Consider the following 15,371-nt stretch of genomic DNA (forward strand, 5'->3'; position numbering starts at 1 on the left):
GGGATGGTGGTTGGTGTGGTTGGTGTGGTGTGGTGCGGTGTGCGTTTTGCCATAAACGGGAATACCATCTAGTCTCTTATGCAGAAGCTATTTTCAAGTTGTGCTTGTTTCAAGCAGCAGGTACACACGCTGCCAGAAATTTAATAATAAACCTGTTGCTTTGCTACGCCATGCGCTGTTCGGTTTCAAAGTCCAGCCCTAGGAGAGCCGAGTGAGTAGGAGGGGAGGGGTTTGAGGCCCAAAGGAGTGGGCCTTGAGGTAAAAGTAGACACAAAAAGCACAGGTTGGGCCGAGGAGGATGATCTTGCAAACCTTAGTTCGCGGCTTCAGAATAAAAAAAGGGCAGTCGGGGAGAAGGGGCACACGGAAGAAGAAGAAGGGCGTTTGAAGTCCGCGAAGTGAAGTGACACCAGGCCAGGCAATTGGACGGCCAGAGAGCCAAAGACAGCACGGCGGCACCTCGATTGAGGTTCTTTTGCTTCCTTTTTTCTTTTTTTGCCTTTCCTCCCTTTTCTCCTTCTATGTTATACACCACTAGAGAGCCGCAAAAGGGCTTAGGCTGCCGCAGGGTCAGCAAGAGCACACAAGCTAAGCCCCCCCAAAGCAGAAATGAGAGCCACAGCCTCACGCTGAGAGTATGTGCTGTTGCCTGGCCCTTGACCCAATAAGACAAAAGCCCAAGGCTTGCGAGTAGCAGTGCACTTTGTGCAATGTTTTTATCACAAACAGCCGTTCAATACAACCGCCTGGTTTGTGCTGACAGGTTATCGACATATATTACACACATTGTGTTTACAACAATAGAACAACAACATGGTTGCACACCGCTTGTATGAGTAATTTGCAAAAGATGGAAACGAGGAAACAAAAAGGCCCTGGAAAAGAAGGGAAAGAAAAAAAAGGAACAAAAATGTGAAAAAAAGAAAAAAAGGTTCCTGGAGACAGGAATAGACAGAGCTCGCGTTTGGTGCGAACAAGAGAGAAGGGAGGGAAAAAAAAAAAAAAAAAAAAAAAAAAAAGTATGCATACACACCGAGTCCACCCAACGCTAACTAACGTCCATGGCAGGAACCGCAGGGAAGAAAGAGCTGCTGCCTTCGTTGGGTTGAGGCACTAAACGCCAACAAGACGCTGCAAAACGCAGGCTCTTGAATGGGAAACGCCGTGTCAGAACCGCAGGCCGGGGGACAGAAAACGCCGTCGCTAGGCCTGACACCCCCTATGCCTACTCTTTTCCACTTCACACCCCCCCTCCCCAAAGTCTCATATACACCCTATGGCGAGGGGCCATTTCCCCCCATTTTTTCTGCTATTTTATCCTTTTCCATTATTTTGTCTTCTTTCTTGTTTGGGCATGCTTTCTCCCTCTTTTTATTTCTTTTTTATTTCTTTTTTATTTCTTTTTTATTTTTGTTCTTATTTTTCTTCTTTTTTCCCTCTCCCAAAGGCACATCCCAGGATGTTTTCCCCCTTGAAAAAGTAGAAATAGAGTTTCTCAAAAAGGTCAGCGCAAGAGAGAAACCGATAAAATGACTCAATTTTACCGTTGGCCAAGATCCCCTCTCCCAGTAACTCCCCGTCCCTTCCCTTCTAGTTTATATATATTCAAGCGCCGATCTACCTCTCTTCACTCCCGAGTATCGTTCTTCCTTTATTCTTCAACTTCCTCAACTACAACTACCCAGCTCTCCGCTGCTACTTTATTCCATTCCACTGCTCTCTCCTCATCTACTCTTTTGCTCACTCGCAATCGCAGCTATATCTTCACACTCTTACTCTACTACACATCCAATATTAGCCCACACTCACACAAACTCTCGTCGTACCTTGTCTTGCTGTGCAATACCATACCCATACCATACCTCTCTTCTTTGTCCCACTTGGTCCATCAACAACTCGTGATTGACAAACTTATCTTCTTTTCTCTCTTCCTCTCTCTGTCTCGTTCTCTCTCTCGTCCCCCCCCCCCTCCTCTCTTCCTCTCCATCTCCCACGGACCCCTACTCTCTTCTTCCTAGGAGACGCAACCCACACCAAGGCCTGCACATATATAAAGACGCTCGCCTCGCCCTCCTCGCCTTGACATCCAGAAGAACCAAGACCAACACCATCGTCTTTCTTGCCTTCTTCCCCTCCTGCTACCGCTTCTTTCTGGGCTCCTCGCCAGATACTTCCGTCATAACCAACTCACACACATTCGACACTCAATATGCCCTCATCGTGCACATCGTCTGCCAACATCTACACCAACATGAACTCCGGAACTGTCAGCGCCACTGTCGAGGTCATTCGCTGCTTGCGATGCGCCGCCGCCGTTGAGATCACCAACACCGATGATCTTACTGCTACTACTGGCATGGTTCGCGTAGGCCATGGCATCTACTACTGCCGACACTGTGCCCAGGCTGTAGGATACAGACACATCAACTAGGCTGGTCGGCCCAAGATGTTGCTTTTGTTTGTTTTTTATTTTTATTTTTTTTCCTCTCCTCGACAACGACACACCAACAGCCACACGGCACACCTGACAACGCTTGGTCTGGTTCTCCTCTCGCCACCAAAACAGTCGGCCTTCCTGTTCTTTCTCCTCCCATCCTCTCTCTATCGGACTTTGCTATAGTCCTTTGTCTCTTTGCGTTAAGTGGCTGGCCCACTACATGCCCCCTGCCACCCACCCACTCTCCCCAAGAGCATGGACTCTGGACACTTCGATGTATCACACCTTGCCTGCATATGGAAGGCTTCTGGCTGGAATTCTCTATTTCTGTCACCCTTCTCTCTTTCTTTCTCTCTCTGCCCGTATGTGGCTCGGCGCCCCCGCATATCGAACTTGTCCTGTTGTCTCGCTCCTGCTACTATTCTATCCACTGCCTGCTTTGGGCTTTCTACTCTATGCCACTCTTCGCGGCCTGGCTCTCCTTCTACTGGTCTTCCATTCGCTTCGTTTTTTTCCTTATCTTTTGCCCGATCTATACCTGTTTAATCCTGTCACGAATTTCCTTATTGCATTTCAGCATATCATAGCATCTGGTTCCCTTATGTTTTATTTTTTTTTCTTTCTCATTTTTATTATCATCTTTTGTTATCATACCCCATCCTGTCACGCCTATTTTGTACTTTGTTATGTTGTGCTTTTTTTTTTTTTTTTTTTTTTATTAGATCACGAGGGCAGCTTCACACATTTCACTACCTCCATTTGTTTGCTTTTCCCCTTTCTTTTCTGCCTCTGGCGGCTCTCCTCGTCTTTGAGAAAAGCCCCGGGTATTTTACGCTTGGATTTTTTTTTCTTTTCCTATTTTTCTTATTCATGCTATTCATTATCATGGTTCTGGGCTCACTCGCGGTTTTCGGTTTGGGTGTCCCCAGAGGAGGGAAATGCGGCAGGAAATTTGGATGGACAGATTTCTTTGGGATATCTAGGCAATGTTCTTTGCATATAGATTTTTATGATATGACTATCAGCCAGCACCTTTTTACTTTTACTCTCTTTTCTCATTTGATTCTTAGTATCCTACGTGTACGTGTTCATGCATGGGTGGTAGGGCGTTTTAGAGATTAGTGAAAAGACGAGCAGAGGAGCAAAAAAAAAAAAAAAAAAAAAAAGAACGGACTGCAGCTCAACAGTAATACCGCCTCCTCTCATGGGGATACGTCTTCAGGCTGTTTCATCTCGGACTCAACCAGCCAATGGCCCCATGATCTTGACAGCTTCTGTCTTGCCTCTTCTGAGTGAGCAACGCAACAACAACAACGCCGATCTGCATGACATGATAACCTCACTGGCTAATTGCTCCCTTCTCCTCCATCCCTTTCTCCTCTTCCTCCCATCGGTGCCCTAGAGTGGGGAATCCCCATCCCAGTCTGGCTTGCTCGGGCTTTTTCCTACCCGCAGAAAGGTTCTTTGGCTCGGCTCGGAGCCTTGCAAAGCTGCGGGTTTAGCATGAGGCCGGACTGCCTGGATTTGGCCAGGGTTTCAGAGTGGCGCTAGGGGCCATATGTATATGGACACTTTAATATAGCGGTTTGGAACATGCTGATGCTCAAAAGCACAGCAAACCAGGGAGAGAGGTGGGTGCTAGCTTGATATGGGCTCACATATTTCGACAGTCCTGTGTTATCTAGATCCTCGTCAGCAAGTAAATCAGCATGTCGCCGAGGGGCGTGGCTGGTTTGTGCAGACAAGGAGACCATAGTGATCTGGGCCCCGCGCAGCCTATCTGGAGGCAGTATCTATACTGCATGTAGAGATGTACGTACGCACATCTTTGCACGTATGTACACATCGGTTGACAGTTGGTGTACAGAGGTGCACCCAGGCTATGCAACGTAGTAGGTGTAACAGGCCATAAGTAAAGTGTCGCCAGGGCTCGCGGGGCCGTATGGAGAGTTTTGACCATACGAACGAAAAAAACACCTTCCACAGCATCTTCAGCTTGACAGGCGGAGGATGAGGGAAAAGCGGGCAGAAACTATCTATCCTTCTAAGCTTCTTAAAGACTCAAGGCCCAAAGACTAGTGCTAAATTACAAGTCCGTACTTACAACCTTGGCTAAGGCGAGGCGGAAGGGGAGGAGGTTGACAGCGGGAAGGTCAAAAACAAAAGAAAAAAAGAAAAAAAGAAAAAAAAAACGCCTTCCCCTTCCCCATCTCCATCTCCATCCCCCTCCCCCGAAAAGGCCAAGAGGGGAAGGCGATTAAGAGCACACTGTGGCCTGTCTTCTCTGTCCCGAGCCCCGTTTCCGCGCGAACTTTGGCGTTATTTTCCTTAGGACCGGGTCCTCTTACGTCTGCCCCTTGATTCATTATATCGCAGCCTAGATTGTATCAAGTACTGTATGGTGCTGCTGCATCTATGCGGTAATGGAGGAGAGCCTCTCTACATGATACCTGAGCTATACCTGGTGAGACCTTGAGCAAGATATCCAATAGGCCTTTATTTCCGTCACATGATGCGGCTAGCAAAGGGAGACCAAGGACCAAGGTGTGGGGGAGCAGAGGGAGGGGCCCGACATGGTGAAACACCATCCATCTACTCGAAGGTGAGAGCGTGTTGCCCTCTTCTATCAGGTCCTTGATTATTTCGCCCCTCCCTTTCATCTTGGCCCTCTAAAATTGCAGCCTCCCAGCGCCTTTCAGTTCTTAACAGCGGAAGGATTAATTTGTGGGTGGTGGACAAGCGGACGGGTGGAATCGCGAAACACAAGGAAAGCCCGGGAACGTCTTTTTTGGTTTGGCTCGGGTTCCTTGGTGGCAACTTGTAGACGGCAGCCAGCACAAGCAAGAAGCCAAGGGAAAATAGGAAAATACAAGGCCTGGTCTAACTACAAGAGCCTAGAACAAAGGAAACCCGCTTGGTGCCTAACAGCCATATCAGGGCCAGGCCGGACCAGACCAGCTTGATGACGAATGGGTCTGAGCTTTTTTTCTTTCCTGCTTTTTTTTTCTCTTTAACTCTTTTCTCTCCTTTGGTCCACCTGGAAAGCACAAGCTACAAAGAGGGGGTCAGTCAACATGTACAGAAAAAAAAAATAAAAAAAAAAAAACACACAAGTCACCACCAGAGCCGGGGCCACAAAGCACGGGTGCACTTCCCACTGAAGGAGTGACGTCATCCTCGAGTCGATATAGAGACAGGAACCACCAAAGAGCAAGCTTCTGCGGAGATGATCAATAGAAGGATCCAAAGGCATGGTGGGAGAGGGCATGCAAGCAAAATTTGGAATAAGTGATAGGTGGAGAGGAGGAGCCCAGGGAGAGGGGTTTGGAGAGATTGTAAAAGAGACCTGGGGGCTGGCCACAGGTCACGCTTTCTACGCCATGTCGTGTGTTGTGGAGAATCTGTCCTCAGTCGGGTTAACACTGGGTAAACCTGTGCATAAATACACCGGCCTAGTTGTGCATAGTGATAGAACTTAAACCTTTAATAAATCAATAGAAAATCAATACACTTCACAACAGGTTATGAGCCCGGTGTTTCTAGCACACTAAAAATCACCTTCGAAAACAGACAATTGAGACGACAACCGTGAACGAGAAACAAGTCGAGAACCGAACCGATAAATCTTGAAGACGGAATTGAAAGACGTGTCAACGTTACCACCATCAGGACTAGGACTGAAGAGGTTTTCTATTCAAAAAAAAAACAAAAAAACCTACTATCTCAGCCTAATCAACAACACATACAACATAATCTACCCTAATTCTCAACCTCTCCTACCAAAAAAAAAAAAAAAAAAATCCAGTCGTCGCTACAATCTCACAACAAAATGAGCAACCCACCCGCCCAGAACCAATACCTGACCCAAGAGGATGTCACAAAAATGATCAAGGGGATCTTTGAGACCCTTGAATCAAACAAGGCGACAACTACGAAGGAAAGCAGACAAGATGCCCAGCCATCAATCCTAGCCAGGGAAATGATACTTCACAATTTCCCGAAACTAAATGCAAATAACTGGGACAAATGGGTGAAGCACGCGGTTCGTGCTTTGAAAGGCGTTAAGGTACTCTATTTGTTCAAGGACACTGGAGAAAAAGAATTTGAGGACGCGATGGACCTCGTCAAAACCGAAGCAGAACGGTCAATCGATGAGCAACAAGCGTTCACAATCCTACGTGCCGGCATGGACGAAGAAACACAGCTGGCAACTGAGGGGATAGAAACTGTCTCCAAATGCTGGACTACCTTGAAGGCACAATTCGCCATCTCCACAAGCCGCAAACATTGCAACATGATGGAAGAAATCGCGGAGCATATGAAGTGGCAAGATGGAGATCAAGCAACCAGCAAATGGCATAGCATCAGGCACAGGTTGGCAGAAACGACAGAGTATGCACCCCTAGGCAGGGACCAGTTGATCACACACTTCATGGCTAGGCCCATCGTGAAATGCTGGATGATGCATCTGCCACCTAAAATCGCCGAAATCTTTGAAAGACAAATTCGGCAGGGAAATGGCACCTGGAATGATGTTATGGAGAAGATAGATGATGAGATCCTAATATCATCTAACAGACAGAGAGAATCCAATCAGACTGACTCCTCGAAAGCGAAACAAACGAGGAATGCTGGAAAGCCAAAATGCTTTTTCTGCCAAAAGATCGGACACAAAGAAGAGGAATGCAGGAACAAGCAGACCTGGGAGCAGAGGAAGATTTCCGCCAACATGAGTCACATGGACCCCTCAAGTAAGAAGACCCCCGACTACTGGATAGTTGACAGTGGTACCACACATCATTTGACAGGCGATCTAACGAGACTTTACAGCTTCCAAAGAATAGACCCCATACCGGTTCATTGGGGAGGTCTCCGCTTAGTAACCAACACATACGGCCTGGCCAAGATTGATGTGGGGGGATCAGAGGTTACTATAAATGTGTATCATGTAGACGGTTTAAATCAAAATCTGTTATCAGTAAGACAATTGTGCCGAAAAAGAATCGAGGTTCTAGCATTGGAACATGGAGCCTTCATCAGAAAGAATTACAAAAGAACCGACCTCACTGAGAAGGACGGACTGTATACAATTCCATGCATGGGAGGAATGGATATGCGTATGAAGACAATACCATATGAGGAAGCTCATGTCAAGTTTGGGCATGTAGGTGAACAAAAACTTAGAAAACTACACCAACAGTCAGCAGACAAGCATTCTTGGAAGATTGCTGCGAAGCCGACAAACTTTCACTGTCAAACATGTGTAAAAGGGAAGATCACCAAGACGAATGGACACTCCCACACACTGCCTAGCCAAGAACCACTCGACCTGATACACATGGACATATCAGGCAATCACCCAATTGGTATCGACAAGACGCAATACTACATCATCATAGTCGACGATGCGTCAAAGTACAAATGGGTACTCCCCATACAGCAAAGAAAGGACACAGCGGAGGTTCTAAACAGCTGGAAAAAGAGAATTGAGTTAAAAATGAACAAAACAATCAAAGCGTTCAGAACTGATAACGCCCCAGAACTCAAGAAACTGACATTGCAATGGCAGGCAAGCCACGGCTCTGAAGCGCAGTTCACTATCCCAGGAACGTCGAGTCAAAACGGTATAGCTGAAAGGGCAATCAGAACGATCAATGATTCAGTTCGCACGATACTAGCGGACTCATCAATGCCCACCAGTTTCTGGCCCTACGCAGCCACACACTCGGCATACATAGCGAATAGAGCGAGCATCAGAGACGCAAAATCGCCATTCGAACTATTCTTCAACATAGCTCCAAACAACATGCATATACACAGATGGGGCTGCAAAGTAGTATTCCACAACGTCTACAACAAGAATCCAAACACACGGCAGAGAAACAAACTGGAAACTCGTGGACGGGAAGGAATCCTACTGGCAATTGATGAGAAGGTAACTGGGAGGTACACATGCTGGGACATCATGAAGAACAAAACATTTGTTACAGAGTCATTGCAATTTTTCGAAAATATATCCGGTGGAGACTTGCTGGAGTCGGATCAACCCAACAAAGATGTCTCGACACCCGAGGAACTCGTGCAAGAAGAACAGGCAAACCATGAAGACGATCAGTCAACACCAAGACAAGGAATGAACACTCTGGGGGAAAACAACCAAGTTGATCACCAGGTCAATGAGCTGGAGACACAGGACGACAACCTGGCAATTCAGGAACCACAAAACCCAAACATGGATGACGATGAATATGTCACCCCAGAGGGACAAGACATGATGATCGATGGGCAAGACGAGGACACAGAAGCAGAAGAGACACAGAAGGATGTGGAGCAAGACTCAACGAATGAAATTGAGGACACTCCCGACACGGTCCAAAGAAGGATCGACAGCCAATTACACGATCTATATATCCGTGGAATCTTGAAAAGGCCGTACAACATCTTTCAACAGGATGAAAAGAACGATGAAAACCCACAAGCAAAGAGAATCAGAGCAATGATGGCTACAATGCTGAAACGGGAACCAGGAACATATGCCGAAGCCATCATGCACCCGACACATGCATCAGAATGGCGAGAAGCGATAGACGCAGAAATACGAACTCTGCGAAAATTCGGAACTTGGACAGAAGTGCCATTCAGAAACGGCATAAAACTAGTAAACACCAAGTTTATCTTCAAGATCAAACCGAGCACCGATGAACAGCCAGAAAGGTTCAAAGCTAGACTTGTGGCACAAGGCTTCAGACAGGAACAAGGTGTTGACTTCCATGAAACTTACGCACCAACCCCAAAACAAACAACAACCAGAGCTTTCTTTGCAATGGTATGTGGTCTTAATCTGGAGTGCCGCAAAGTAGACGCGAGGAATGCATTTGCTCAAGCCAAACTGGAAGAAATGGTGTATGTGAATCCACCTCCACACCTCAAGAAGCCGGACACCATCTGGAAACTGAACAAGGCTCTATATGGTCTGAGACAAGCATCCCATGCCTGGCGCAACACAATAATACCATGCCTAAACAAACTTGGACTAGTCAAATGCCCGGATGACGAGTGCATCATGATTAATCCACAGAAACGAATTATTGTGCTTGTATACGTTGATGACATAGCCGTGGCAGGCCCTGACAAACCCCAGATCAGTCAACTCATAGAGGGACTTGCGAAAATGATTGAGATCAAGGACATGGGGGAATTGAAAACTTTCCTAGGCATGGAAGTCAATCGAAACAGAGACAAAGGAAAGATGTGGCTCAGTCAAAAGCAATACATCATGAAGATGTCTGAAGAGCTCGACATCACTGCACCACGAGCAAAACCGGTCAGCACCCCAATAGCAGCATGGGAAACGTTGGAACCAATACGCGAAGAAGAAAAGAGCGTCGACAAGAAAACATATCAGTCACTGATTGGAACACTGATGTACCCAAGCGTTATGACAAGACCGGACATAGCTTTCGCTACAGCAATGCTATCACAACACAACTCGAATCCAGCCGAAAGGCATTTAGATGCTGCCAAACGAGTTGCAAGATATCTTAGAGATACTGCCTCACTGGGCATTGGATTTAGCTTACGGCGCTCTGGGGGAATGGAGGAATCCTTGATAGGATACTCTGACGCGGACTACGCGAACTCCAAAGACAGAAAGTCGGTATCAGGTATGGTGTTTACCCTAGCTGGTGGCCCTATAAAATGGAAAGCTCAGAAACAACGAAGCGTAGCAACCTCAACAACCGAGGCTGAGTATGTCGGATTTACTCCCTGTGCTAAAGAAGGCATCTGGATACACAGAATGATACAGTGGTGTCTCGAAAGGCTACAATTCGACGGAAAAAGAAGTAAAACTGCGCAAACCATTAAGCTAAGAGCCAACACTCTGATATACGGAGACAATCAAGCTGCCTTAAAGATCGCCAACAACCTAGGAGCCAGCGACAAAACCAAGCACATTGACATACAGCATCATGCAGTTAAGGACTGGATTCAACAGGGGAAAGTGAAACTTGAATACGTTGCAACAGAAGACATGCTGGCAGATGGACTTACAAAACCACTCAACAACGTCAAGTTCAACAAGTTCAGATCACAGATGAACATCAGTATACCTGGCGAATCCGAATGATGTTGATTCTGGGGGAATGTTGTGGAGAATCTGTCCTCAGTCGGGTTAACACTGGGTAAACCTGTGCATAAATACACCGGCCTAGTTGTGCATAGTGATAGAACTTAAACCTTTAATAAATCAATAGAAAATCAATACACTTCACAACATCGTGTCTGCCCTTGTCTTGGTGGCTTGCATGTGACAGAAAAAGATAAGATAGCAATCAATCGACCGCATCTAGACGAGATCTAGTCAAAGGCCGGGTCTGGCTGTTTTGCTGCTGTATCTCGAGGCTATAGAACAGGGCAGACAGGATGGCACTAGGGGACACTTGCACGTTCTATCTCCTTTCTAGCCCTTTTCTTAGAGCAGTTTTGAGGTGAAGACGTTAGGTTGCAGTAATGCACAGTGGAGAGCAGCATGGCAAATGGGCTGAAGTATGGAAGGCTGGAGAGCTGGAGAGCTGGAGAGCTAGTGGCTAGTGGCTAGCCGTACTAGCTTGCAGGACAAAGACGCGACGACAGGAAGTAGCTGCAGCTTGCAGTCAAACTCTAGCACCTAGTCGGGGGGATACTCTCTCTTCTGTATGTGTGCATTCCCGTCTCTTTCTTCGGGCCTATCTCTTTATCTCTATCGGTTTATCCACCTGCCTATCTTTTCGTCTACCTGGCTGTCTTGTCTGCATGTACATCGCTTCCACATACTTGCCATGTGGTCATGCTCTATTACGCCTTGACCTTTGGAGCCCATGCGGTTCTTTCCAGGTAGGGCTAAATGTAAGCCCTGGGTGCTACGACTCCTTCTCTTCTATTCCCGGGGCAGAGGAGAGAGAGAGGGAGGGGGTCCTTTGGTGGTAATAGACAACCTGCAATCTGCGCTATTGCGTCATTTAAGTGCATGGAAGAAGGAGACTCCCTGGCTTGCGCTTGTGTGTGCCAATGAATGGTGATGTGCCTTTTGGCGAACGTCACGTAATACGTAAAACAGACACCTTCTCGGTCTCAGCCTTGGTCTCAGTCTCGGTCCCCCCTCTCACCTTCTATACCCACCGGCAACTCGCTGTGGGTATTGGCCATAAGCAAGCTGCAGCCCCTTGCCCGGCCTCAACTGTACTATCTATTGTCTACTCCCCACCTCCCCAGCCAAAATAAAAGACTGTAGGGAAAATATCCTTATGTGAGCCAGGCATGAGAAGACAAGAAGGGAGAAGGAAGCTGGCTCAAAGGGAAATGGAGGAGAGCTGGCCGAGTTCGGTCTACGGCTCTGTCTATTTTTCGTACGAGAAACAGGGAGAAAAAAAAAAAGAAAAGAAAAACGGACAGGCTATCTCTCAATTGCAAGGCAAAGAGGAGGTTCTCGCAAGAACTATCGGTTGGGTCTGAATTGCGGGTCTGGTGGGATGGCACCAGAAGCTGGAGCAGCAGGTTGACTGGCTGGCTGGCTGGCTGGCTGGCTGGCTGGCTGGCTGGCTCGTTGGTATCAAGGGCCACGCAAGATATTAGCCTGGACTTGGACTTGGATACGGCGTTCCTTGTGGTGCTTGGGCTGCGCTATACAGCTAGTCATGCCAGTACCCGTGAATCACATGAGTCCGCAACAGAACAACAACCCAATGCCAGCGTCTGGTAGAGCTTGGAGCAGGCTGCGAAATAACACTGTGCAATTCAGCGTGCAACTTTACAAGGAAGTGCCTAGTTAGAGTGCAGAGCTTGATATATCGCTTGCCCTCGTCTCCTGAGCCGATTGGAGGGGAAACTGGGACAACAGGAAGCAAGACATCTTTGCAAGAAGCGGTCTAGAGATTCCATCGTACAAGCGAACCTCTTTCTCCTCTTCTTCTTCCTCCTCCTCCTTCTCCCCCTCCCCCTCCCCCTCCCCCCATCACCTGCCCAGTCAGACCCGGGCTGGACGCCGCCCGGCCGATGAAAAAAGAAACGAAAAGAAAGAGAATTGCAGCGTTGTGTCCTTGTACAACTACACAGCGCCAGTACTGTGCATGGCAGCATACGCCTGTACGTGCGGTGATAGGCTCAAGAAGTCTAGTCCTTTAGGCTTCTCTCCGCATCCTTGTTTACTTGTTCATGAGCAGGCTTGCTGTTCAGATGAAAACTTGGTGCTAGCACCACAAGAGCACGAGGGTTAGACAGGAACTACCTGTGGCTGTGCTACTAGGGTTACGTGTACTAAGCATACTAGGCGGGCTGCTCGTATTCTTGCTCCCCCTGTCCAGCCAGCCCTATACCATCGGCAGCTAGACTGGGGGAAGGGAAATTAGTCTGGCCTGGGGCTTGGACATTGGACAAAGACACTGGCACTTGTTTATCTGTTTATCGTCGGTTCCTGGTTAGAGGAGGGGAGGAGAAGAGAGAACCTGTCTGACCGGAAGTTCCAGAAGGCTACACCGCTACGAACAATTGGCCACTGTGAAGGGGAGCAATCACAAGATGGAGGGGAGGAGGGGAGGAGGGGAGAGAGGACAAGGCGAAGGAGGGAGGGAGACGATGGAAAATAAAGAAGAAAAAAAAAAAAAGGAGGAGGAGAGGAGGAGGAGAGCCAAGTCATACAGGACCATAATTAAACGGTAATTTTACTTGTGCATAGAGGAATTTGGCTGCCAAATAGGGCCACTGCTGTCGAGTTGACAGGGAACAAGCAACTTTGGCGTGCATCTGAAATACAACACGGTGAATCCAAGAGGCGAGAAAAGGGTCACCAGCCTGGAAGGGGAAAGGAAGGGAAGGGGGCTAAAGGGTGTTCAGGCAATAAACTCCTCAAAGTCATAGCAATTAGGTACTTTGTGGGTACTTTTCTTGCCTTCAAATCGTCAAACTGGACAGGAATAGAAGCCAGGAAAAGGAACGGCCTTGGGTCGAGGAGGAACGAAGAGAAGAGAGGAGATGAGGCCAAATAGACTCTGAGCTCAGGCCTTGGTGTTTGATAGCCGAGACTATCCCATCTCCAGAAGCTATAGCATCTCTCTGTCAAGGGCAAGGGCGGCAGAGGGCAAAAGTCAGAGAGTAGAGGACGGAGGACAGGCAGAGCCTGGGGCTGCAGCCAGAGATAGTGAATACCACGAAGCCTACCTTGGTAGTAAGCTGTAAGCACAACCCAACGCCCATTACTATTTACTAACATCTGACCGACTTACCTACATTGTTATGTTATGCCTGGTTGGGCTTGCACTATAGTCTGTGTGCAATGGGGCCGCAGTCTATGAACCATGTGGCTGACGAGAACCCTGCGATATATACTATATGCCTCTCTCCTCATTCTTGCCTCCGTGGACCCTACAACCTGCCAGCGTTACCGACTGGCAGAAGAACCTATGAGGAGAGAGAGAGAGTTCTTGGTAGACAAAACGAGGTTAGCTAGACGCATGTGCCTGAACGGGAACAACGTTTGGGCTACAGGAGGCCGAGAGTTTGGGTGTTAATTTGTGTTTATGTTTGTTTATCCATGTGCGTCTACGTTTGGCGAGGCGAGACGTGGGTTTGCAGCGCATCTTCGCAGCTGACTTGCACCAGAAACGCAAACGCAGGGTTGCTTTTTACCTACGGGTTAAAACCTGAGAGAGAGAGAGAGAGAAAGAGAGAGAGAGAGAGAGAGAGAGAGGAGAGAGCGCTTCCCCTCCGTTACTAGACCTGCGATTATGTCAGCAGCGTCTCACAAGACGTCACTCGTACAGGCTTCCCCTCAGTCTGTACGATCTTCGTGACCGGAGCTTTTCGCATTTATTTAGTCAGGCTGCTGTACCTAACACAAGCTACGCCTGCCGCTAAGCGGCATTGGTATGAGCTTGGTAGCATGAGTCATGCTACGTGATATTATGTCATCGAGAGCCACTGTCAACACAACTTCGCCTCTTTCCATCCACATACATATACTCACACAGATGCCGCGGGCGGAAGGACTGCCGGGTACCTATCGTCATCTTTTACCGAACTGCCCACTTTCCACGTCAGGTGGAGGGAGTCCGGCGCAACACATAGCCGGCCGCTGAGGCCCTATAGTGAGAAATGGCTGACAAAAGCCGTCTTGACCAGAGACAAGAGGCACTCGAACGGCTTGTTTTGCACAAGCACCAAGGTCCTGACTCCATCCGACCAAAAAGTCCTACCTCTTCCAGCTCTCTGCCTGGCTGTGCTGGCTTTCCGTTTCTGGGCCTGTATAGGCATCTTACAGCTGCTACAGGTCACAATACTCGCGTAATCTTCCCTTCCATGTCGACAGTCGACAACTGACTTTGGTAGCGTGGAAAAACATAGCATCACCTTCTTGCTTGTCAGCTTGAGTACAGAAGAGAACCGGCAAGATCAGAAGCAACACACGGCACCGCAAAAGGAAAACAGGAACTACAATCGACAGTAGTGCAGGATGCGTACGTGGGCAGGAATAGGACAATGGATATAGGGGATAGCGGGAGTGTGGGAGTGTGAGAGGGAGAGGGAAGGGGACAAGAAGCTATAGCACAGGTCACAAGTGACACAGGCGGATACGTGGTGCCGGTGGTTAAATCCCATCGGCCTTCCAAAACGGGCTTTTTCTGTTTCGTTTCTTCGCTCACATGGGCGCAGATTAACCCGCCACAGGTAAAAAAAAAAAAAAGCCTGTATGTATCACAAACTTACGTACAACGATGCATGTGTATTTGTATGTGTATCACGAGGGGCCTAAAGCGTAGCTTGGCATGGTGCTTACAGTAAGTAGCGGTTAGTTTTCGTTCAAGACCTTGTACCAAGGCAAACTACACCTGAAAGAGGAGGAGGTGGTCAATACAAGAAATGATGTGGCTTCTCTTGCGTGGTTTCTCTTGGCCGGTTTCTC

At 48.0% G+C, this 15,371-nt stretch overlaps 2 protein-coding genes across 2 annotated transcripts; both read left to right on the forward strand.

Annotated features, from left to right (window-relative positions):
- Positions 1-2,209: 2,209 nt before the first annotated feature.
- On the forward strand, positions 2,210-2,431 carry HOO65_040565 (uncharacterized protein; the record flags this gene model as incomplete). The annotated part of the gene is made up of 1 exon (XM_071000683.1): positions 2,210-2,431. One exon carries the CDS (start codon positions 2,210-2,212, stop codon positions 2,429-2,431), a length of 222 nt encoding a protein of 73 aa, XP_070859408.1.
- Positions 2,432-6,266: 3,835 nt separating this feature from the next.
- HOO65_040566 (Retrovirus-related Pol polyprotein from transposon TNT 1-94) lies at positions 6,267-10,565 on the forward strand (the record flags this gene model as incomplete). Its single annotated transcript, XM_071002491.1, has 2 exons — positions 6,267-7,364; positions 7,638-10,565. The coding sequence occupies 2 exons, from the start codon at positions 6,267-6,269 to the stop codon at positions 10,563-10,565; spliced, it is 4,026 nt and encodes a 1,341-aa protein (XP_070859409.1).
- Between the last annotated feature and the right edge of the window lie 4,806 nt (positions 10,566-15,371).

The sequence above is a fragment of the Ceratocystis lukuohia genome, assembly GCF_044167205.1.
Source record: "Ceratocystis lukuohia strain C4212 chromosome Unknown Supercontig4_pilon, whole genome shotgun sequence".
Classification (NCBI taxonomy): Eukaryota; Fungi; Ascomycota; class Sordariomycetes; order Microascales; family Ceratocystidaceae; genus Ceratocystis; species Ceratocystis lukuohia.